The sequence below is a fragment of the Pseudomyrmex gracilis genome, unplaced genomic scaffold (assembly GCF_002006095.1).
Source record: "Pseudomyrmex gracilis isolate BER0280 unplaced genomic scaffold, ASM200609v1 scaffold_41, whole genome shotgun sequence".
NCBI classification, from domain to species: Eukaryota; Metazoa; Arthropoda; class Insecta; order Hymenoptera; family Formicidae; genus Pseudomyrmex; species Pseudomyrmex gracilis.
In genome coordinates, this window is record NW_018020625.1 from 103,759 (window position 1) to 125,229 (window position 21,471).

Sequence of the window (21,471 nt, forward strand, 5' to 3'; positions counted from 1 at the left end):
GACGCGCGCTAAATTTTGCATACATTAATATTATAATCATGTTTCGTGCAGTATCTTTTAAGTCCAGCTGCGATTATCTTAACATCGTGAGCATAATAAGAGCCGCACGCGAGAGATAATAAGTTATGAAACGAGAAGAAATCGAGCATGTACATACTTGTGTGATTATGTGATGTGTGTTTATTTTTGCGATAGATGAGATATATATATATTTTTTTTATATATATTTTTATAGATTATATCTTTCAAAAATAAAGAGATTCAAAGATTCAAATTAAAAAAAAAATCTTGATGTATGCGTAAAGGAAGATTCCGTTGGAACTCTGTTCAAGAACGTGTTCAGCAGCTTCGTACAGATAAGAGTGAGAGAACGTGTTTCAGAATCAAGGCCGACAACAATAATCGATTGCACAGACCTTTGTTTCTCATATTTCTCTTGACATATCGAAAAAAAAATGTTGGATTAATATTAAAATTACGCGTGTGTGTCTCAGCTTTATAAATTATACTTTTCTCAATAAATAAGTGAATAATATGCACTTTTTGCTTGTTTATCCATCTTGCGTCTGTCGCTGACGAAGTTTCATGTGTTTGTAAGCCGAAATGGAGATTTAACGTTGTACGCCAAAGCAATTGTTATTTCGCTTTTTTTTTGTACTTCTTCTAAGTGATACATATTCCTGTTACATTGTACTGCTACATTAGTGAAATTGATGTGAAATGAAAATTGCGATGTAGTGCAGGTAGAAAGCTAATTCTACAGTAGTCTTTGGATGCAACATTCTAACAGTTAGAAAACTATTTCTTTCCGTCTATATCGTCTTTCAATGTAATATTCTGCATCACGTGAGACACAACTGTTAATTATTTATCAACGCTAACAACTTTCTGCTCTACTTGTTACGACTCGATCGTGTTCCTATTTTTTATTTCACAATATTATTTTCGAAACACAGTATCATTTTCAAGCACACCTGTCGCAACCCGATACATCTCGCTTAAATTTCACTGGAAACGTAGAAGGAAATAACCGAATAGCGTGGTTCGATTTTCAAAAAATTAAACGAGAACAATTCACGAGTTAAAACTGGAACAAATTTTATTTTGCCTCTTGTGCGTGTGTGTTCGGGAATATAATTTCTTCAAAAACGAGAACAAAATTCTTTGTTTGGAAGAATTCGGTGTCGTCCTCGGCGCGTCACTCGTCCCAAGAACACAAAGGCAGAAAAAAATGTTAACCTAATCCCCTCAAAAAAAATATTTCCTTATAAGAATCTTTTTTTAGAGGTAAGTACCGTGTTTCCCTGCGGTGCGCCGTTCGCGGACTGCGGACTTACGAGAGCCATTGAATGTTGTAGGTTCGCAAGCGATCGGCCCCAACTTTCACTGACAGCTCATTAAACCTGCCGCCGCAGTTTCGCGTCATTCTGCGACTTCAACGGGCCGTGGTAGCGTTGCCCGTATTTCTCTCCTCCGTAGAAGTGGCTTCGAACTGTCATTTGTGCTTTCGGTGACGCACCGGCGTGTAGTCGTAGTGGCGCGCGTATACACTCGCGTGCATTCCATACTTCACAGAATATTTCACCGATTTTTTTGTGCCGTGAATTTCGTTTGTGTCCCGCGCAGACGTCTCTCTTTCCTGGTGACACAGTGATATTCGAAATTTCATCGGGATATTTTTCCACGGCGCGGCGTGCCACTGTCGATTGATGGAAAGAGGAATTTTGTTGCAACTATGCGTGTTGCACCGTACATATAAGCGCGCGGGATTGCGATTGTGCTGCTGTTGCTGCTGAGTTACGATCTACGTGGGATATTTCGATTTACGTTTGAGTTAGTGATTCGATTTAGCGTGCGTTTGGGCGCCCATGATTTTCAGTCAGCGATGTCATCCGGGGATTGACCGTTTGTTTTCGGGATAATTGCCTTCCGAAATTTTCGACGTCGTCGGTGCGGTGTGTGATTTAGCGAAACAAATTGCGGACCGTTCGAGAGAAATTCCCGTTGCAAATTCGTTTCCGGCACGCGATTCAGTATAACCGCGCCGAAAGCGGCGAGATACTCAAAGAAGCCGTTGGGTATAAAAACCGGTGAAAAACGATCTTGTTGCTTCCGGATGATACGGACGTCATAATAAGAGGATCTAACGCGCGGCGCGCTTACGAAGAAAGTGGAAGTTAACGGAGAGTGAGAGTCTTCTTTCTCGAAACTGTTGTGAAAGGAGCTCCCAACTGTTTCACAGCATCGACCCGGTCGGTCGGTTACGCGTTGCACGCACAGGGACAGGTATTTCTTCTCACGATCACACAAGTATATAATTTTTGATATAATTTTTCTTTTTCTGAATAATTTTCAGACCTTCTGAAAATTCAGGTTAAGGCAAATTTATAGCGGTGCGCTACCGTACATAGCAATCAGTCACACGCGTTTTAGATAATGGGTACGCGATCGTGTTGAAAACGGCGGGTCATCGTCGCGAATCGACGCACGTTCGCATGATTGGATGACAACGTGTAATTTCGCGTATATACGATAGATTTTATCGATTTTTACAATGATGCGTATAATGATACATCCGTAAATTGAATTCCGAGAGATTGTCTCTTGTCTTTGTTTGTTGTGTTTCGTCTCTCATTTTATATCAAAATAAATTTTGTATGAAAATAAATTAAAATAAAAACGTTTCGCGCTCGAACGTGTTGTTCTTTCATTAATTACAGTTATTGTGTGATGTATATTTTTCATATTTCCAGATGTAATTCTCTCTCTACCTTCGGGGGTAAATTCGTACGTTGAAAATGAAAATAATCGAACGATTGTCCAAACAACTCGAAATATAAATCGTCGAATCGTCTTTTGCAGATTGTGATTCTGAGGACAGAAAAGCGACATGGACACGAGCACGTTGCGTTTGATAATATTTTTGGGGATGTTTCTGATTTTCGCCGGCGATTATAACGCGCTGTTCGTCTCGGTTTTCGGCAACGTATCGGAGAAGAACAAAACCAATGATGTCAGAGAACACGAGGCTCAGCTTAAAGAGCCTCACGATAAAATATCAATTGCCGCAAAAAGAGATATCAATGACAAACACAGTGGTAAGAAGAAAAACACTGCGGGAAATAAGCATTTAAACAACGCACGCATACAACGGTTTTGTTTTTACGAAATGTCTTACGCCAAGAAAGAAAACGTAATTATCGCTGCATGCAAATACTCGTTTTCTCAACAGTGTCGTGATATATATGTATACATATATACATATATATATATATATTATATCTTATTAAAACGTGTGAATGTAAAAATCTCTCGCACACTGCTCGCTTCACACAATTGTTACGTAACACATTTCTCGCGTAAGTGTATGCGAGATCTACGCACACATCTATATCGCGGCGTCGTTATTCGAGCGAGAAGATACTTCTCCATTTGCGCTTATTGCTACGCTAATTAGTATTTAATTGTCGCGCTCGTCTATATTAATTACTTAGTAACATTATCCTCGACCGCTTAAGAAATAATTTAACAAATCTTTCTATGCCGCCAAGTAGTTCGCGAGCGAGAGAATCGCATAAGCAAGATATTATCTTTGTTTTTTTTTAAACCTTGTTAAGCGATTCAAACAACCTTGGCCGAAGCTTTTGTGCGTGAATACGGTCGACTTTCTGAAGTGGTCTCTGGAAATTATTCTGTTTTTTCTTTTCTGCGCAGTTCTACAGCTACGTCGTGCGAAAATGATGACGACGATTAAGACTGCTTGCCTGCCAAAGTTAATATGCGAACTCACGTCGTCCGTTCACCAAGATCAACTGAGCGAAATGGAGCGATCTCTTTTGAATATCATAAGGTATATATATATATATATATATATATATATATATATATATATATAAGAGATGTGTAATTAAATTTATTCTTTTATTCTGTTGCTGTCTGTAGTTTAAAATATTAACACAAGAGAAAGTACGCGTATATTAAATCATTATACACACATTGAATAGCAAATTGCAAGGACGTTCAGTTTTTTGTGTTGATATTAATTCGAGGAGAACGAGATCGGCGATTCAATGTTAGCACGGCACTCGATTTACTAGATTATCTATCTACTTTCATCATCACAGACCTTTGCGTTCGCGTTTATACTTTCACAACTTTCGATCTGCTTCGCTGAACAACCGTTCAGTCCGTCGACCCTGAACGCAATTTCTCAAAGTTTATACACAATGAGAAGAATTTAAGCGAAGGACATGATTTAGAAGAATGTAAATGATTTCTTTGTTTTGTTTTGTTTTTTTTTTTGCATCGCAAATCAACAACCGACTACTGTCACGAATTCGACGCGCAACGACGAGTAGAGGTATACGTTTTGTAATTTTCACTCACCGAGAAGTTCGGAAGTAGCAATGCGCCACGTGCGTGCCGATTATACAGGATGTTTCGAAAAACGACCGCGACGGTATTTGTGAACAAAATTCTCTCTTTCATTCTCTCTCTCTCTTTTTCTCTCTCGCCGGAAAATTGGATGCCAGCGTAAATGCGGCGCTGCATATTTTGCAATTTTCGTTTACGATCGGGAGGTAAAACACGCGGCCGAGGTTTCACTCTCACGCGCGCACACACGACCGCTTTATGCAAAGAATTATACCGCGAATTCGCGCCGTTTTACGTTCTGATTAAAAGCAAAGTTATGTTAAAACGGACCCGTGTGACTCCGCTGGAAAATCGGAAAATGCAGTCCCCGCGCGCGACGCGCTTTTAATCCCGGTATTTACGCAGCGCGCGGAATGTATCTCCGATGGCCGGAAGTTTCCACTGCGAATGTATTAATTATACATTCATGTTCGTCGACCTGTGCGCGCAATGAACGCTGTTATTCGTTGAAATTTCGAGCGCGAGCTTGATCCCAGTAATACAAAGAAGGCAGAGGAAAATTAACGCGTCAGTAACTTCGTACTCAGCGAATTAGATTGTTTTTCGCAAAATTAAACCACGTGTGTGTGTGTGTGTTTTTCTGCGGAAATAGATTATTTATCTATCTCGCGAATAAAAGCTATATATAATAATTAATGCTGTAATTAATTACAGATATTCTTTTCTCTCTTAAAAAATTAAAAAATTATGATTAAAACAATTTTTTTGTCTTCAACGTGTACGTTTGATATTTTAGAAATTATAGAATCGTAATTTGTATCTAACACGTCATCGTGTGTGAAGTAAGAATTGCGTCGCGTTTTGGAAAGCATGTTCTCTCAGCTTGCTGAAAGCCGTCTCGTGAAAGTTCCACTAATCTTACGTAAGTCTTCTTCGAAAATAAAACGAAGCCTCCCCTTTTTTCGTATCTGACCGCGAGAATCCTGCGAGTACTTTCCTTTTCACGCACGCGTTATCCAATCCACGTTACTTTCTCCTGTTCCGGCGGTACACGCGAACCGAGACATTTCGCGCATCTGGCGTGTGTTTGACATTTCTTCCTGTAAATATTTTGTAGAGAGTAGTTCCGAGATTTCTTCCTGTAAATATTTTGTAGAGAGTAGAAACCGGTAAATTATTCGCAACTTCGGTAATAATTTTGTCACTCGCGCGCGATAAAAAAAAAAAACGCCACTCACTTTCCACTCGTTAAAATATCACTGAGTTTGTTTTGCTAAAAAGCGTACACAAATCTTACTCGTTAGTGTATCGAGTGCTAAACGAAAATAACGCTAACAACCGACGTAAACTAAATTGGCACGCAACGGCGAGTTTCATTAGAAAATATAATCAACCAGAGCAACGGCCGATGATGATGTGATAGCGTGTTTTTGTTAGATGTTCAAGATATTCTTTTGCTTAACATTGCTTAAATAACGCTTGTTAAAAGTTACATGTATAATTACACTACTATATGTTGATATATTTATATCCATTATTTATCTTGTATCAATATTTATTAGTATTTGTACGTATAACATTACCTTGTTCGCACGTTGGAATGGTATATTTACATAAATTAATCAAAACTCGACTTTTTTTGCAATGTTCGCGGACTCGAACAATTTCGCCCATGTCAGACTTACTAATCAAACGACATTGTCTAACCTCTTTGGTATTCGTTTATAAATTAGCGGTACGTTTTGACAGTCGCTGCCGGTATTGATAATCTATAGGAAAACGTGATGTGAACTCTAGATTTGTTATGTTGGCAATGAACATCGGAACGCAGCCTCGAATAAAGAACAAAATACGGAGCGTGAATGCATAAAACGTATTGGTACGTAATCGTGAGGCGGCACGATTTCGAAATCTCGATATCTTTTACAATAGTATATCGAATTATTAAATATTAATTTTATTAATCTTTATGCAATCTTCTTGTAAAATATTTATATACATTGAATGTAACACATTCAACAATAACCTTACTTTTTTTAAACAATATGAGGATATAAACTACAAATGTTAAATTATCAAAACTAGCATCTGTAGCATCGGATTTTTTTAATGCATTTGTAGCATGCACAAAATAAAACGTAATCTGTCAAGTTAGTGTCTATATTTTTAGGCTTTCATTTACTTCAAATATTGATCATTAGAAGAGAGAGAGAGAAAGAGAGAGAGATATTGCTTATATTCAATAATTACGAAAATTTAAAGAGATTTAAGATGACCGGTAACTCTTTCCTACAATTCAAGCGTCTTCATCATCTACTCGGCGTGAAAACGAGCATCTTCGAGAAGAAAGAACCGCCCCTAGGAAACGATCCTTACTTCGCGTTTAATGTCCCGGAAGGATCCCGAGCTTTATATTTACTTTTATGCCTACATAAACGCAGGTCCGTAGGCTCCCGACGCATCGCGAGTCTGATTTTTATCGGCGCGGATCGCTCAGGGTTAAACCGATCAAGATGGAGAGAGGTCGTTTTGCGTTCACTTGTTATATTCCGCCCCTTCTGCAGTCAGGAAACACGGAGTCATAAAGGGGGGAAGAGCTTCCTCTTTCTCAAAGGAAGAAGACGTCTTCTTCCGCGGGAGTCATGCGTGACGAAACTACCGTGCTTTTACTCGTTCAACAGATCGGACGATTTCTCGAAGTATCCATGGTGATAGTTCGGTTTCGGTGAGATTCCGACAACTTTTGAATCCGAGGATTGTTGGCATTTGCGCGCGCCACACACTTACAGCAGAAGTGATTTCAGTTCCCACGAGAATTTGAGGGAATAGATTTACAGAAAATAGCGTGAGAGAGAATATTATCTTGTGCGAGAAAGAAAGATTGAAGGAAAATGCAATTTACTACTTGTATCCTACAGTAATATATATTAAGTTAATTTTTATCGTAGTATATTACGTAGTAATTTTAATTTTCTCATACATATCTATGGTAGTTTTATGAAAAAATTTCGAAATTGCGAAATTATATAAATAAATTCATTTTGAAAGTATACACAAATAAATTCATTCTCGAAATTATATAAATAGATTCATTTTTAAAGCACATATTAGCGCAAAAGAGTTCGAAATTGTGCGAGAAATCAACAGAACTTGCGAGCTCGTTTACTTTGAATTCATTTGGGACTGCAGCAAATACTACGAACATATCGAAGCAAAGAAAAGCTGTCGCAATATCGTATCGTAGGTAAAGTTTTACCTGTTACGCAGGATATAAGCGGATTTAGAACGGAGACGTGTACTGACTGGTATCGATATCGAAAGTAAAAGGCAACTCACCTTGTACCGGTTCTTGAGTAACACGTCAATAAAACCAGTTTTGCACGGTTTAATGTTTTTTTGGGTCTACAGAATTCGAGGACACATTTCTTCAATTATTTTAGAAATTGAAAAAAACAAAGAACATATTTTTCGATTGCACGATACATCAACGTAAGAATAATCAGATCAAAAAAGTATAAAACATGTTTTGTATATAAATGTTTGTAAAAGTGTATAGATAATTATTTATGATTATTAAAATAAATCCGACTGATAGAAAGTTAAAACGATGAGTTGTGACACATAAGAGAAGAAAACTCGTGAGAAACGTAGATTTTTTTTTTTTATTTTCAGAGACACGAGTCTGAGCACGTTGGCAGAAGTGCCGTCGAGATACCACTTCGCCGCTCACATGGGTCAACTGATTTCCGGTATAGAAGGTCAAGGCTGTCATAACTTTTATCCGACATGTCCACTGCCGGGCATCAGTGTGTTGAATATGATGAAGAAAATCCGTTTACATTGACGAGACGTGACAAGTTAACGATTGTTTAAATATTAAGTGACATCTGTGATATCGAGGATATTCTATTTTCTTATGTTTGCGAGATATTTACTACAAATGTTATGCAAACATTACTATGTAAAAGTATTCGTTGTTTGCAAACTTTCTGTTTGAGCATTCCGATACTTCACGCAAGAAATAAAAAAACCACTCACGTGCATTTACGTGCATTTACTCAAAACATAATATTGATGTATTTAGACGAGAATTTACTTACATGAGTCGGTGATTACAATCACGTTTTATATAAAAATGCCTTGTTATCTTATACAATAAACTTGTTGCATTTATTTCTTTTTTTTTATAGAATACATGACTTTACACACTTAAAAAATTCTGTATATTTGTATATATTTATGCGTACAACAATTTGAATTTGTATTGTTACTTTATATGTACATGTTAATACGTATTTTGTAAGAAGAAAATAAAGAGAGTTTTTTACATCTCGAAAACACCGATAATTCTTTTCAGGAAGGAGTTTCCTTTGCTATAACTTTATTGCGTACGATACGGAAATTGCGTGCTTCCGTAGAAAGTCTCGGAAGACTGCCAAATTATCAAAATTCTCGATCTCCGCTCTATATCCTATTCTTTCTTTCTGTTTTAAGACCATAGTTATCCTCGATATAATCTGGAAACGCGCGAAAATTATTACAATAATCGCCGGCGTCTTTATCGACTTAAGTCCGATGCCAAACTCCGCGGTAGACCGTTTCCCAACGAGCCGTGCGATCATAAACGAGATCGTGCCAAGAATTTCGGTTAACATTTAGCGCTGACGCGTTACGCGAGAAGGAACAGTATACAAAAGCGACGAGAACGCGCGACAACTTTTACTTTCCCCGTTCTTTGAGACTAACAATGTCATTGTCTCGTATAAATCACGTTAACTTTATTTCCTTCGTTAAAACAAGAACTTTTTTGTAACATTAATAAATATGATAATTAATTCAACATTAATAATTAATAGAGAATACTCTCGAGCTCTGGAGTTTCTAAACTAATAAATATATGAATATATATACGCACATTTTTCCGCACATCCTGCGAACGGCTCTTAATGATCCTATATTCATATATTTATTAATTATTAATGTTTTATTTTTTTCATATATTTATTCGAGTTAATAAGTTTTTTGTGGTTAAAGTTATCGAAGCATATTGACGATTCATCTTGGCACTCAAAAGTGAAATCAAGACAGACGAAAAAGGAGACATTAAAACAATAAGCTAATTAGTATGTGACTGTTGCAACATGATTAAGATATTCCTGACCGCTATTAGCATGGACGTCTGCAGGATATTTTTCAGGAGAGGGCGAAGCAATTTTTTCGTTTCAAAAATTATGAATTTTAGAGTAAGGTACAGTTTCACTGCACAGAGAGTTTTTTTCACGAATAAATGTATAATTTAATTTGTTAATCAGGGGATTTCAAACTTGTTTCAAGATAAAAAACACAATTTGTGAAAAAACTTGCCTCTCCAGGAAGGAGCAAAAATGCATGAGTTTGCCCTCCCCCTGCGGACGCCCATGGCTATTAGTATGTTTTGTTGACATTTCTTGTTTTAAGCTACGCAATTAAAATAATAAACTTTGAAAAAAAAGAATTTCTCAAAATTACTTCCAATTTTTTCGTCTCATCAATTACCGTAGAATCTTTTGAAATATGTAAATCCAAAGTTTCAAAACACTTCTGACAAACATCTAAATTAGTTAATCGGTTTACACGATTGCTTTTTGCCGGCAGACTCGACCTTGGCGAGTCGCGCAAAAATGTTACGTCTACCTAGTAGGATTCACTGTCACGACGCAAATAAGAGAAACTCGTAATGCGCTGGTATTTAATTACATAATTAAAAGATCTCTAATCGAAAACGAAAGCGCGTGATGGCAGTGTAGTTTACAGATTTTTTTTTTTTTTTGAAATAAATGAAAGGTTGAGATTTAATGAAAAATTTAATTGAAAGACATCGTTTTGCAGTGGCACAAGGTAAAGTTCTGAATGTCGTAACGCAGAACTCACAGTTGAACTCGACCGCGCGCAATCGACGCGGGGAAGGGGCAATTACTTTCTCTTCGGCAACGAACGACAAAGAACCCCGTAGCGTCTCGACGAACATTCGATAAGTTTTTACCAAAGCAGCAGCCAAGCTAGCTTAGACGGTCCGTCTCGTGTTTTCGGCCAGCGTACGAATACGGTGCACGTCAGTCAACGTAGTACGTCGGCGAAAGTGTATTCTGTGCAATTCTCGTAAAATTAAAAATCGTGCAATCCGATTTCGAACTGACTGAAAAAGCGCAACGATACAACGTTCTGAGTTGCACGATGATAAGGGTGGTAACAGCGCGACGTGGATTTAATTTTATTTATTTAATTCACGTGCTGTAATTCGAGTCGCATGTGAAGTGCGCAATCGAACCGTTCCATGGGGATTCGTCGAGTGTAATCGAAACTTCCGCTCGAATAACACGCGCTCGTAATACCAAGTGTAATTCACGGTGATTTTTTTGAGATTTTATTAACGATAACGGTATAGCTTATGTTATTAACACTTAAAATATAAGAAGAGTACAAAAAGGACACAAGATCGAGAGATCGCAAGAGAATCACTCATTATATTACAACGTAAAAGAAATTGCACACACACACACATACACACGCGCGCGCGCGCACACAGTTGAGAGACAAGACTAATCTGTATCTACGTGTGTCAAAAGTGTAGCTTCCTTTTCGAGAGGTAAGAGTTCGAGAAAGCCGCCGCGACAAAAAGAAAACACAATCGCGTGCGATGCAGGAAGTTAATCTTCGACGACCGTGTTGTTAGTTTCACACAACGTTGCTTTGCGTTAATTAATTAACGAATATCTCAGATCCATTTCACAAAATGCACATGCGACGGATATTCTTGCTGTTTGGCTGCTACTTTGTGGTTCTGACACTTGCGTACGACGACGCCGATGAGGGAACTTACACTGATTTTCTTCCACTTTATCTGATCGGTTTTCCAGTGATAGCGATTTCCGTAAGAATCACGAACTTTCTTAAGAAGCTCGCTTACGCACTAAATCCAGGTAAAGTTTCAAAAAACAAAAAAAAAACAAGCAAGACAATAGTTCATATTATGACAACAACGTGACTTCCGTCTCTTCCGAATAACGGATGTGATCGATATGTTCGGTTCGGTTGAAAACATGACACAAATTTCGTAGAGATTTGTCGCAAATCTCGCGAGATTTATTAGAATACAATTTTGCAGGCTCTGATGTTTCAAAAAAAATTGAAAGATTTAATTGCAAAAAGACAACAATGTACGTGTACGCATTTTTTTCATATTTTCTATTTTATATCACGCTTGTTTGAAGGTTTCTGTCAGTATTACGGTTCGTTACGCGTGAAGAACATGTACGTACGCACGTCGCGGGATATTTGCTTTTCCTGGCCAGTTAGCTCATAGAACACGTGAATTAAATCGGTGAACAGCGAAAGCGAAAGTGTTCTACTTGTTGCAACTTCTCCTTCCGTTCACGGTGGTTAACACGTAACCACCAACAATTCAGGTTACTCGTGCGAACGTGATGTGAAAACGGAAAAGCCGAAATTACGTTAAACGTAATCGATAATGCTCGACACTCGTAATGCCAAACGTAAATCGCACGCACTTTAATTTAATCGGGACTACCGTAAGGTTTATATGTTTTTTTAATTAAAAGTTTGAAATGCTGTTTATTGCACGTTTGAAAAAAAAGTGGTACAAGAATCTTATTGATAAACAGTCATTAAATCATCTCTGGCGACAAAATACAATCTCGATAAAGTATCCTACAGGTCTCTCTCAAAGACAGATCTTATTGATTCGTTGACTTCGTAGATACTTACGTCAGTCGAGTGAAACGAGCGCAAGCTTTGATACACGACGAAGAGATTTTAGACGTTGAACAAATCGAAAAGAAACTGGTAGCCGAGTTTGGAAATAACGTTTGCCTCTACGAGAGGACTTGCACCAAATATGCGGAACGAACGCTCGCGAGACGAAGTCGGGAACGTGTTCTCGATTGGACCAAAGTGTTCAGGTACGATGCAAATGCAATAATAATTTACACTGGAACAACCAGAGTTGAATGTACATCTAATTTTTTTACCATATCTGTCAATTTTTGACATATATTTGAAAAAATGTTTTATTTGTTATTATTTTTTGTTTCTTTGATATTTAAATAATATACTTAAAACAAGCTTTTAGCTACAGATAATTTTAATGTTTCACGTGCAATTTTGTTTGTTTAAATAAAATTATTCAGAATATTTTTTGCAAATAGATCGCATTTCTGAAATTTGTCGAATTTTTGACGAATTTGGTTGATCTGATGTTATTAATATAATATTATTAAATTAATATAATATTATATAATAATAGTTAATTAAAATATAATATTAGCCAATGATTATATTATGTAACGAACTTAATTGTTTATCAAGATCACAGTGAGATTGAGACGCTTGCGTTATGTATCAAAGTTTATATTGTCAAAAACATTAACTAACATCGCTTTTCAGTGCAAGCAGCTGCGTTTTTTTCTTATGTAAGTCCGTCAAAAAATTCTGAATAATATTTTTCTAAATGTTAAAGCGTTTAGTTTATAATAATAGTCAAGTTTTCATTTCAGAAAAAATCCTACATTGAGAAATAATCTCTTCTTTTTTCTAGTTAATTTTTTTCAGCATATTTTTTTTTTTTTTTTTTTTNATATTTTTCTAAATGTTAAAGCGTTTAGTTTATAATAATAGTCAAGTTTTCATTTCAGAAAAAATCCTACATTGAGAAATAATCTCTTCTTTTTTTTTTTTTTTTTTTTCCTTTTTTTTTTTTTTTTTTTTTTTTTTTTTTTTTTTGCTAATATAAACATTAATTTTAATGTAATAAGCGCGAGAAAAGTTTCTATTTATTTCTCGCCTCTGACGTTATAGTGCAATATATTTAAAAAAATCTTAATTGGAAAGGATTAAATTTTAATCTATACACACGGCGTCTAATCGATCATTAAGTAAACGAAACATGTCGTAACCCGTCGTAGAATCGTTACGACGATGATAAACGTGAAAACACGATCCACGCCTGCAGGTTTTTAAAAGACCGTGCATCGCGAGGGAAAAACACATTCTCTCTTAATGGCGACCGAACATTTTTTCCTCTTCTGTTCTCGTTCCCCTTCACGCAACATTCGACGCTATTGAAATCCCTCTGCTACTGTCTTCGCCCACTTCGCTCACCTTCGCCGAGACTTATACTAAATTCAGTTTGTAAGTAACGCCGCGGGAATCTTTAATGGCGCCTTCACGAACGCTCTAATGCATTCTGATAACTGGCGTTCGTCCCGCGTCTCTTCACTTTCTTTCGTTCTTCTTCTTGATTTCGTCTCTTCGTGGCTTGCCGCTTACCGCGCCTCACACAGACATCGTTTTACGATTGTACCGCTATTCGAGGTCTATGGGTCTGAGGAGACTCTTCCGTCGACTTATCTCTCCTTAATGCTTTGCGGTTCGAGATAGCAAGCACGTGTCGCCAGTGCTTGTCAACGCACTGCGTATCTTTGAAAACGTGCGCATCGTATCTCTTTTTTTCCATCACCTTCGAACGCATCTTATATAAAAACGAGTTTTCTTAATACGAGAATGAGAGAGAAACAAAGCGGAAGAGAAGAACAAACAGATAAATTAGAGATTAGACAATGGCAAGACTTATCGTCTAGACGGATTTGTGAACATGGATGAGGGACGAAACTTCTCTCAAAAATCGTCTCGAACCCCCGATCCTTCTTCTTGATTTAACTCGGAAAAACCAGGTTAACGTTATGTCAGAACGATCACAAGCAAAGTGGCGTCGTTAGAAATTAGGAATACATTTAGACAAGATGACAAAGTCGTCTAGACAAAACAATGAGTGGCAATTTCGAACTAGGGATTAGCTACACGAACAACGTGACAGATGTGTAACCACAAGTTTTGTTTTCACGAGAAAAAATATTTTCTATCAAAATATTATCTCTCAAAAAATTTTCATCTCACTTTCAATGTGTTTTTGACACGTAGTATTTTTATTTCGATCGATCGTCATTTTCTTCTGTACACAATATTAGGTATAACAATCATTATTTTGCATTATTTTACAGAGAATATAGATCATCGCCCAATCCGATGAAGGAGAATTATTTGCTGAGCGTATTTCTTGGCGACATTATCGGCAGTCCGAAGTTATGTCATTTATTGGCGGAGAGAGGAAGATCCTGCGATGCTATCTTCCCGGACTGAAGTAAAAGTCTGAGACGCGGCTTGTAGCAAATTTGTAAATATTTCGATGCCATGCGAGAAGAGAGAACTGATCAAAATGCATTACAGTGATATTTGTACAGATTGACAATATAATGATTTATATCATGTAAACATTGTAATTGCTTATAGGTTTATTACTTCAGAAGATATGTGATCTTATTTTTTTTTTTTTTTTTTAATTCGATCATTACACACATTCGGACGCGACATAAACACTTTACGTAACCAATGCGCATGGATTCCACCGTTGCGAAAATACACGTAATTTGTTTATCCTTGAAGCAGAGTTCTTGCGAAAAATCATCATGACATTTTCGTGTGGATTTACACGTACACATTTACATACTCTTATATACACTAATATATAATATTGTACATATGTACGCGCGTGAACGGAGCGCGAAAGCACTCCGCATGCAAGTAAGTACGGAGTGAGAGTTGCTCGCAATGACGTCGTCACCAGCCCACGTCTTTCCGACCGAACGGGTAAAGAAAGATCGACGTCGAAGAAAGTTTCAGTTGATGCAAAACCATAGAAAGGCGACATTATCGATCGCGTCAAAAGAAAAAAAAAACAAGATATATCGCTAAACAAAAGATCGTGTTAAAGTTAAAAAAAAAAATCAACATTTTGCGAATGTGAAATTGAGCAGTTACTGCACGTTGTAAAATTCTTATGTACACATAACGTGTTAAAACGATACTAATGTGATAGCAATTTTAACGCAATGTGATGTAAGATCGTTTTTACCGTTAAAGTTTATATTTTTAAGTGTGTAGAGAACGCGAGTTGTGTGTATATCTTTTACATTATCAAAACAAAAGAAATCTGTACTACAATATACAGAAAATAAAAACACGTAAATTTGTTTCAAAATGCTAAGTAAATTTGTCTTTTTTTGGTGCCTTTTACATCTCGAAATTTACGCCGAGCATTTATCGCAACAGTCTCAAGAATCGTCTGACGACAGCCAATGCGCTTTCGAAGTCTCTCAAAAACATTATAACGTAACAGATCTGTTACGGTGAGTATAATAAATATTTTGACATTTCAGTGACAACATCGACAGAAATATTATCGTGTTATCTCACATCAGTGCGATAAATATTAATGTTTGATCACACATGATATACATGTTAATTCATCATGTAGATGTATGAATGAGCTCGCTATTGATCTCTCCGCTGAAAATGGTAATCGACTGCCCAAACGAAAAGATCATTTTGATTCGTCAGCTTATCGAGAAAATTCGCGCGAGTTTCCTTACGGAAATATGATTTTAAATCTACTTAATAATGGCGTCTCGGTGGGTATATTATTTCTTGACATAACGTCTCTCTTGTGGTATAAAAAATATTAAATATATAATATTCTAAAAAATAACTTGTAGATCCTTCAAAGTACCCCATCGGATCCTATTGTCGGTAACTATCAATTAGATTCTTCTGAAGTGTCGAACGATCCTATTTTCAATCGATACGGTGAATTTGGATTATATCTCTTTAACGCTCTATCGTCGATTTCACGCCACGATGATCTGAAGTGCGTATCGAGAATACTCTGCGAAGTGGCGAGCGGAAAGCCACCGGGGGAATACAGGCAAGCATCGGCGGGAGGTAACACGCAATATTTTGAAGGACTCAGCAGGAATATTTTCGCTCAGTACGTATTTTTCTTGAAAAACGTAACACAAAAGCATTTTTCTTTTCTCACATCAAATCAATGAAGACTGTGACGTGTTTTTAAATATGTACAAGACTTTTTTACAAGCGTGTCAAAATTATTGTACTAAACTTTTCTTGTTATTTGTGCAGATGGCTTGTCGGGATTGATGTAGCAGACACATCCCCTGTGTTGAGTTTCGCTCGAGCAGCCGCGCTGGGCTATAGCAGCCACGGAAATCCGACTGTGTGTTATCGCGCGTTTCCGAGATGTCCGCGTAATCCCGACAAGTTGGTGCATTATCTGAACAATCACAACGGCGGATTCTTTCAGTTTTTCAACAGACACGGACACGGGAGTTATTCGCAATCGCTTTACACTGTGAGAGGTAGAGTAAAAAAAAAAAAAAAAACATTGAATAGATTTAATCATCGCGATGACGTTAAGATTTCGAATTTTCTAGAAATTAAAGTGCTTGTGTGTTTTTGTTTCTTTACAGACAATTTGAAATTTCTCAGAGAGAGAAGACAGAAAGCTTTGCCGCCGGGCATCGCCGGAGCGGAGGCGGATCGCACCGGAACGGGCAAGCTGAAATTCGACGTCTCCGTTTTGACTGCTCGCCAAGATTACGAGAAAAGCTTCTTCCCGAAGGAAAATACACTGGAAAGCTCGGAAAGACAAATGGTGTTCCCGCATCACGAGGAGTCGAATGATTACCCATCGGAAAACAGAATTCCCAAATCCCTGTCAGACTTACGAGATTCCGACGCGAAAACATTTTCGCAAAAATCTCCGCGGTTCTTTCCTGAGGTATATAACAGATTAATTTCTAAACTGATTTTTATATAATAAACAATATGTTATATTCAAAAATGCACTTTTTTTGCAAAATGTGTTTCAGGAATCGAAAGACGATAACGTTCACGTGTTGCGTTTTACTTCGGAACTTTCGACATCTCGTAATTTTCGATTTCCAGATTACTAATTAAGTTCTTTGCAATTGAAAAGTTTTTTTTTTAAGCTGTTAAAAACATTGACGATTACAACATTTACTCAGGGTGCTAAACAGGAAATTATTTGTTAGATATATTTAATTTATTTATAACTGGTGAATATTAACGTAATCCGGGATATATTTTATCAAGTGACTATATTATATTTATTACTAATATTTATTATTACGTCGGATAATATTCGTAAAATAATATACGCGATTTGTGTATTTTCGCGCTTACGTCTCACGCACGTGTATACCTTGTTATATTTTTCATGACCGCCTGAAATTCGGCAGCCCGAGCGGCTCGCAATCGAACACGTTCACATAAAAGAGGGGACAGGTTTTTCTTATAAATTTTTTTATGCACAATCTTTTTAAGATATCTCTCTTCTCACGTGTATAATTATACGTCAGTTTCCTTATTCATTAAATTACGCGCCGTCTGTGCGCGCGTGGCTGGCATAATATGAGAAATTGTGAACTCAGCTGGAAATTTAAGTTTGATGTCGATAGACAAACATTTGACTATTTTACGTGTCAAAGCATATTCTACCCTTGCTGATGCAGGGAATTTTCCATTCGGTCTGCTTCACCTTTTCTCGCATACACTGGATAATTTTATGTCCGCCATTCTAGAATATCTCCTAATATGTATATACATACATACATGTATGTATGTATATAAAACAAAAAAATTAATATTAAAATTAAAATTCGCCGGAGTTTTATAAAATTTTCTTTTGTTTTGCATAACAAAGAATAATTTACATTTTGCATTTTCTATGATTTTTTTTAATTCAAATGTTTAAAATATGTATTTCAAAACTGTGTACACAAAAATATGTTCATATTGTGTGCAATAATATCAGAAAATTCCGTTATAAATAAAAATTTCGCGTAGAATATAAATTATTCTTAATGTTCCCTCATACGAGGAGCTTTTGTTTCCCATACATTTGCCGGGAGAGTCTCCGTTAGAGATTTATTCTACCGTGCAATCATCTTTCAGCGTAATAATTTTCGATCATGAATTTTGCCAAAGCACAAGCCGATAACTTGTATGATCAACTGGAGTGTGTAACTTTCCCGCTACTTCGCTCAGCAATTTTAGCCGCCGCGTAAGGTCGAAACTTGTTCGACAGATAATTATACACGCCTCCCAAGGGTCTTCCCATTCAGTTAGGGTTTCGTTCTGTGACTCTGTATTTTCTTTGCTCTTGCGTTTCAGGTGATGATAGCAACACCTTGCACTTTTCGCACGTGCTCGCGTGTGCGAAGAAGGCGTTTAGTTTTTCTCTCGGTCTTGAAATATAAATAAATCTCGCGAAAAACCATGTACAGGTACATCATTCTAATCTGCGTTAATCTGTAATTTAACAGGTGAGACATGGAAAGCGGCAATATGTTTAGAATTGTGCGTGGAAACTAAATAATTAAGGAAGAGCGCTAATAAAAAATGTAAAAAAGCTGTATCAAAATTTTGCTTGCTCGAAATTGCTTTTCGAAACAAATTGGTTCCGAGCAATTTAATAAAAACGTTCGTTAAAATGCGACGGTGAAAGGTTAGACAACGTACATTGTGTGCCTCGTTTGTTTCGTTTCTGGTGCGAAACGTTTGACACGCAGGCGCGCAGCTGCAAAATTCACGTATGACTTTCTCCAAATAGCGACTAACCGCTCGGTGACATTGTAGAAATAGTGCGCGCAACGTCGAAAAAAAAAAAAAAACGGCAGACAACGTGTAATTATTTTATTCTTTCTGGCGTGTAATTTGGGGCGTGCATCACGCTCGTGAACTCGCTGACTCGGTGCAGGGGGTTGCGCTCGGAGTTCACGGCAATGCCGTAGCCTAGAGGGGCGTGTGCCCCGGACAGGGCCAAGTGGGGTGCAACTGACAGCGGAAGACAATTAGCCTTCTGATACATCCAATGTCGCGTGATACGCACCGCGATACGCAGGAAACTTACAAAGATTCGTTTCACGCTTCGTAACACGCGGGATAATAAAGTAAGCAGAATGCAATTCCGACCGGAAAATCGTCGATTTATAATTCCCTGTATGATATGTAACAAGTTTTTTTGAAATTACATAATTGTTTAAATCATATGTATATTTTTAAATATCGTGTCAGAATTTTTAATATTTTGAAAAATTCGACAAAAATCATATTTACGCTTTGCGTTTTTTCTACATACATTACTGAGATTTACATTTACATGTACTCTGTAACAGAATTTACGAATGGCCTCGTAATTAAATAGAGGCTTTCAGTCGGAAACGATGGAATCGAGTCACGCCACTGGGGTAAAGTGAAACAGGTCGTAACAGGCTTAGATGTCGCAAGGATGTGCGACGGGGATAAGAACCGTGATGAGACGCGTCCTGGTCGTCTAACGCTGCCTCCATCATAATCTCGCTCTATTAGTGCGGTATTATTTTCCGTGGTCGACATCAAAGAGGATTTCCCGCGAGCCTATTGCATCGCGACGATAATTCCTCGTTATTAGCAGCACCGCCGTCGTCGGGGGGTGTTGGTCTCATGTCGGCTTACCACGCCCCAAGTGCCGAAACAAATCCTCCCGAATTGGCGGTGCCGATGCAAAGGAGCTCGACGCGCATTACAACAAAAGATCCGTCGGCGATTGCGGCGGCTAATCCCCGTGAAAAATGCGTTGCAGGTGGACGAATCCGCCATCGTCGACGATCAGGTGCGAGACCGTTCGAAAAAGGAAACGAGTTTTTCCGAAGGGTGGCTTAACAAGAATATCCTTAGTCATCGTCGAATAAGCGACTCGAAATTTGCGAGAATTTTCCGAACTCACGATGAGCTTGTGGTTCTACTGTTCAACTGATGATTTTAATGCAGAGTCGACGAATTTTATTTCAACGTTTGAAGCAGCCGTCACATTCTGTTCCCTTTCTCACTCTTCTTGTTTCCTAATTTGTTTATTCTCAGTAACGACACTCAGAAACTGTTTCCGATTAATTAATTATTTTATACAATAGTAGCTAAATATAGAAAAAAAAACACTTAGGACATATAACATTAATTTACTAATAAAAATGTGAAAAATAAAAATACCGTGTACTTCGGGAGTCACATTTCTGAGATTATTTTTGTAAATAATGTAGTGTCTTCACGTGAACTAATGTGAGAGAAAAAAGGCTGCAAGATACGTACTGAACTGCTATTAAACATGAACCCCCTGCTATTAAACTCCATTAAATCAAACCTTCCTAAGCAGCTTCAACGGTTCGCGAAAACTAATCAGGCAAGCGGTAGCTACTACGTACGTTCGAGTTGGCCCGAAAATAAGACATAAATTCTCGAATACACCCACCTACCGCGCGACCATAAAACACCCGCCCGCGATCTTATTTAGCCGTATATTTTTCCCCACGAGCGGCACACAATGCCTCACAATATCTTACCGTCGCAATATACCACACGGACTAACCTTTTCTTCTCGATGGACTTTTCAATTCGGGGGCATCGGATCTTTGTCATTGGAAGCGAGGACGCCAATTCGTTCGCACAAAAGAACCGCGGTAGATCTCTCTTCTCGTTGAAAACTGACTCCCCTCCCGATCGCGTGATGGACAGAATAATTCGGCGAGAATGAAAATTCATGTCCTTCGGCGGTCCTTCCCTTCGAACGGTCTTGCGCCATAGGGTCCTCGAAAGTCCGTGAAATTCTGACGCGGTGGTCAAACCGTCGAATAAGTGGGTATCTGGTCGCACAAAAGAAACGATACCCGCAACTTTACGCTATCACCGTCCACCAGATTTCTCTTATTCCTCGTGAAAGATATGATCCTGATTGTTGACGGAAATAAGCGGTCAGTTGATAATAGAAATATACTTCTGAAAAATTTCATTACGCGCAATTGTAAAATTATAAAAGTATTAATCGATAAATTTATCAAATGAAATGTAGGTCGCTTCGAAATCCTCAAATTAAGATGAGAAAAGAGACCAATTGGAGCAAGTGACACAGTTGGTTAGTGTATCGTAGGTTGTTTTTTTTTGTTAATTGCAAAAAGTATACGTTTCGATCCATTGTATATGGTCTTTATCAATACGATATTTACTTTACTTTAGTCACGTGACAAGGACGAGAGGGAAAACAACGCGTGACTAAAGTTACGTGACTTTACTTTAGTCACGTGACTTTAAAAACGTGACTAAAATAAGGTCACGTGACAGGTAAGAGAGGAAAAA

The 21,471-nt window shown here is 37.6% G+C and overlaps 3 protein-coding genes across 9 annotated transcripts; all 3 read left to right on the forward strand.

The window, feature by feature from the left end:
- The first annotated feature begins 1,406 nt into the window (after positions 1–1,406).
- Positions 1,407–8,686, forward strand: LOC109852982. Of its 4 annotated transcripts, none has more exons than XM_020424654.1 (5): positions 1,408–2,310; positions 2,754–2,787; positions 2,863–3,098; positions 3,715–3,850; positions 8,047–8,686. In XM_020424654.1, exons 3-5 carry the CDS (start codon positions 2,891–2,893, stop codon positions 8,216–8,218), a joined length of 516 nt encoding a protein of 171 aa, XP_020280243.1. In that variant the 5' UTR covers positions 1,408–2,310; positions 2,754–2,787; positions 2,863–2,890; the 3' UTR covers positions 8,219–8,686. The 4 variants fall into 4 exon arrangements, with proteins under 4 accessions (XP_020280244.1, XP_020280245.1, XP_020280243.1 ...); XM_020424653.1 differs by having other exon boundaries at positions 1,408–2,286; XM_020424655.1 differs by lacking the exon at positions 2,754–2,787 and having other exon boundaries at positions 1,407–2,310.
- Positions 8,687–10,394: 1,708 nt separating this feature from the next.
- Positions 10,395–17,965, forward strand: LOC109852987. Of its 4 annotated transcripts, none has more exons than XM_020424664.1 (9): positions 10,395–10,999; positions 11,133–11,333; positions 12,131–12,332; positions 14,430–15,614; positions 15,743–15,896; positions 15,981–16,252; positions 16,405–16,640; positions 16,752–17,062; positions 17,154–17,965. In XM_020424664.1, exons 4-9 carry the CDS (start codon positions 15,466–15,468, stop codon positions 17,235–17,237), a joined length of 1,206 nt encoding a protein of 401 aa, XP_020280253.1. In that variant the 5' UTR covers positions 10,395–10,999; positions 11,133–11,333; positions 12,131–12,332; positions 14,430–15,465; the 3' UTR covers positions 17,238–17,965. The 4 variants fall into 4 exon arrangements, with proteins under 4 accessions (XP_020280253.1, XP_020280254.1, XP_020280255.1 ...); XM_020424665.1 differs by having other exon boundaries at positions 10,395–10,760; XM_020424666.1 differs by having other exon boundaries at positions 10,395–10,750.
- LOC109853013 lies at positions 11,147–14,568 on the forward strand. The gene is made up of 3 exons (XM_020424712.1): positions 11,147–11,333; positions 12,131–12,332; positions 14,430–14,568. Exons 1-3 carry the CDS (start codon positions 11,147–11,149, stop codon positions 14,566–14,568), a joined length of 528 nt encoding a protein of 175 aa, XP_020280301.1.
- Positions 17,966–21,471: the final 3,506 nt, after the last annotated feature.

Excerpts from the sequence above, each read along its gene's own strand:
- LOC109852982 (XM_020424655.1), top strand. The coding sequence starts at position 2,891 with ATGGACACGAGCACGTTGCGTTTGATAATATTTTTGGGGATGTTTCTG. Across the intron at positions 3,099-3,714 it reads TATCAATGACAAACACAGTG|TTCTACAGCTACGTCGTGCG; the intron begins GTAAGAAGAAAA and ends TTTTCTGCGCAG. Across the intron at positions 3,851-8,046 it reads TCTCTTTTGAATATCATAAG|AGACACGAGTCTGAGCACGT; the intron begins GTATATATATAT and ends TTTTATTTTCAG.
- LOC109853013 (XM_020424712.1), top strand. The coding sequence starts at position 11,147 with ATGCACATGCGACGGATATTCTTGCTGTTTGGCTGCTACTTTGTGGTT. Across the intron at positions 11,334-12,130 it reads CGCTTACGCACTAAATCCAG|ATACTTACGTCAGTCGAGTG; the intron begins GTAAAGTTTCAA and ends TTGACTTCGTAG. Across the intron at positions 12,333-14,429 it reads GATTGGACCAAAGTGTTCAG|AGAATATAGATCATCGCCCA; the intron begins GTACGATGCAAA and ends ATTATTTTACAG.
- LOC109852987 (XM_020424663.1), top strand. The coding sequence starts at position 15,466 with ATGCTAAGTAAATTTGTCTTTTTTTGGTGCCTTTTACATCTCGAAATT. Across the intron at positions 16,253-16,404 it reads AGCAGGAATATTTTCGCTCA|ATGGCTTGTCGGGATTGATG; the intron begins GTACGTATTTTT and ends TTATTTGTGCAG. Across the intron at positions 16,641-16,751 it reads ATCGCTTTACACTGTGAGAG|ACAATTTGAAATTTCTCAGA; the intron begins GTAGAGTAAAAA and ends GTTTCTTTACAG.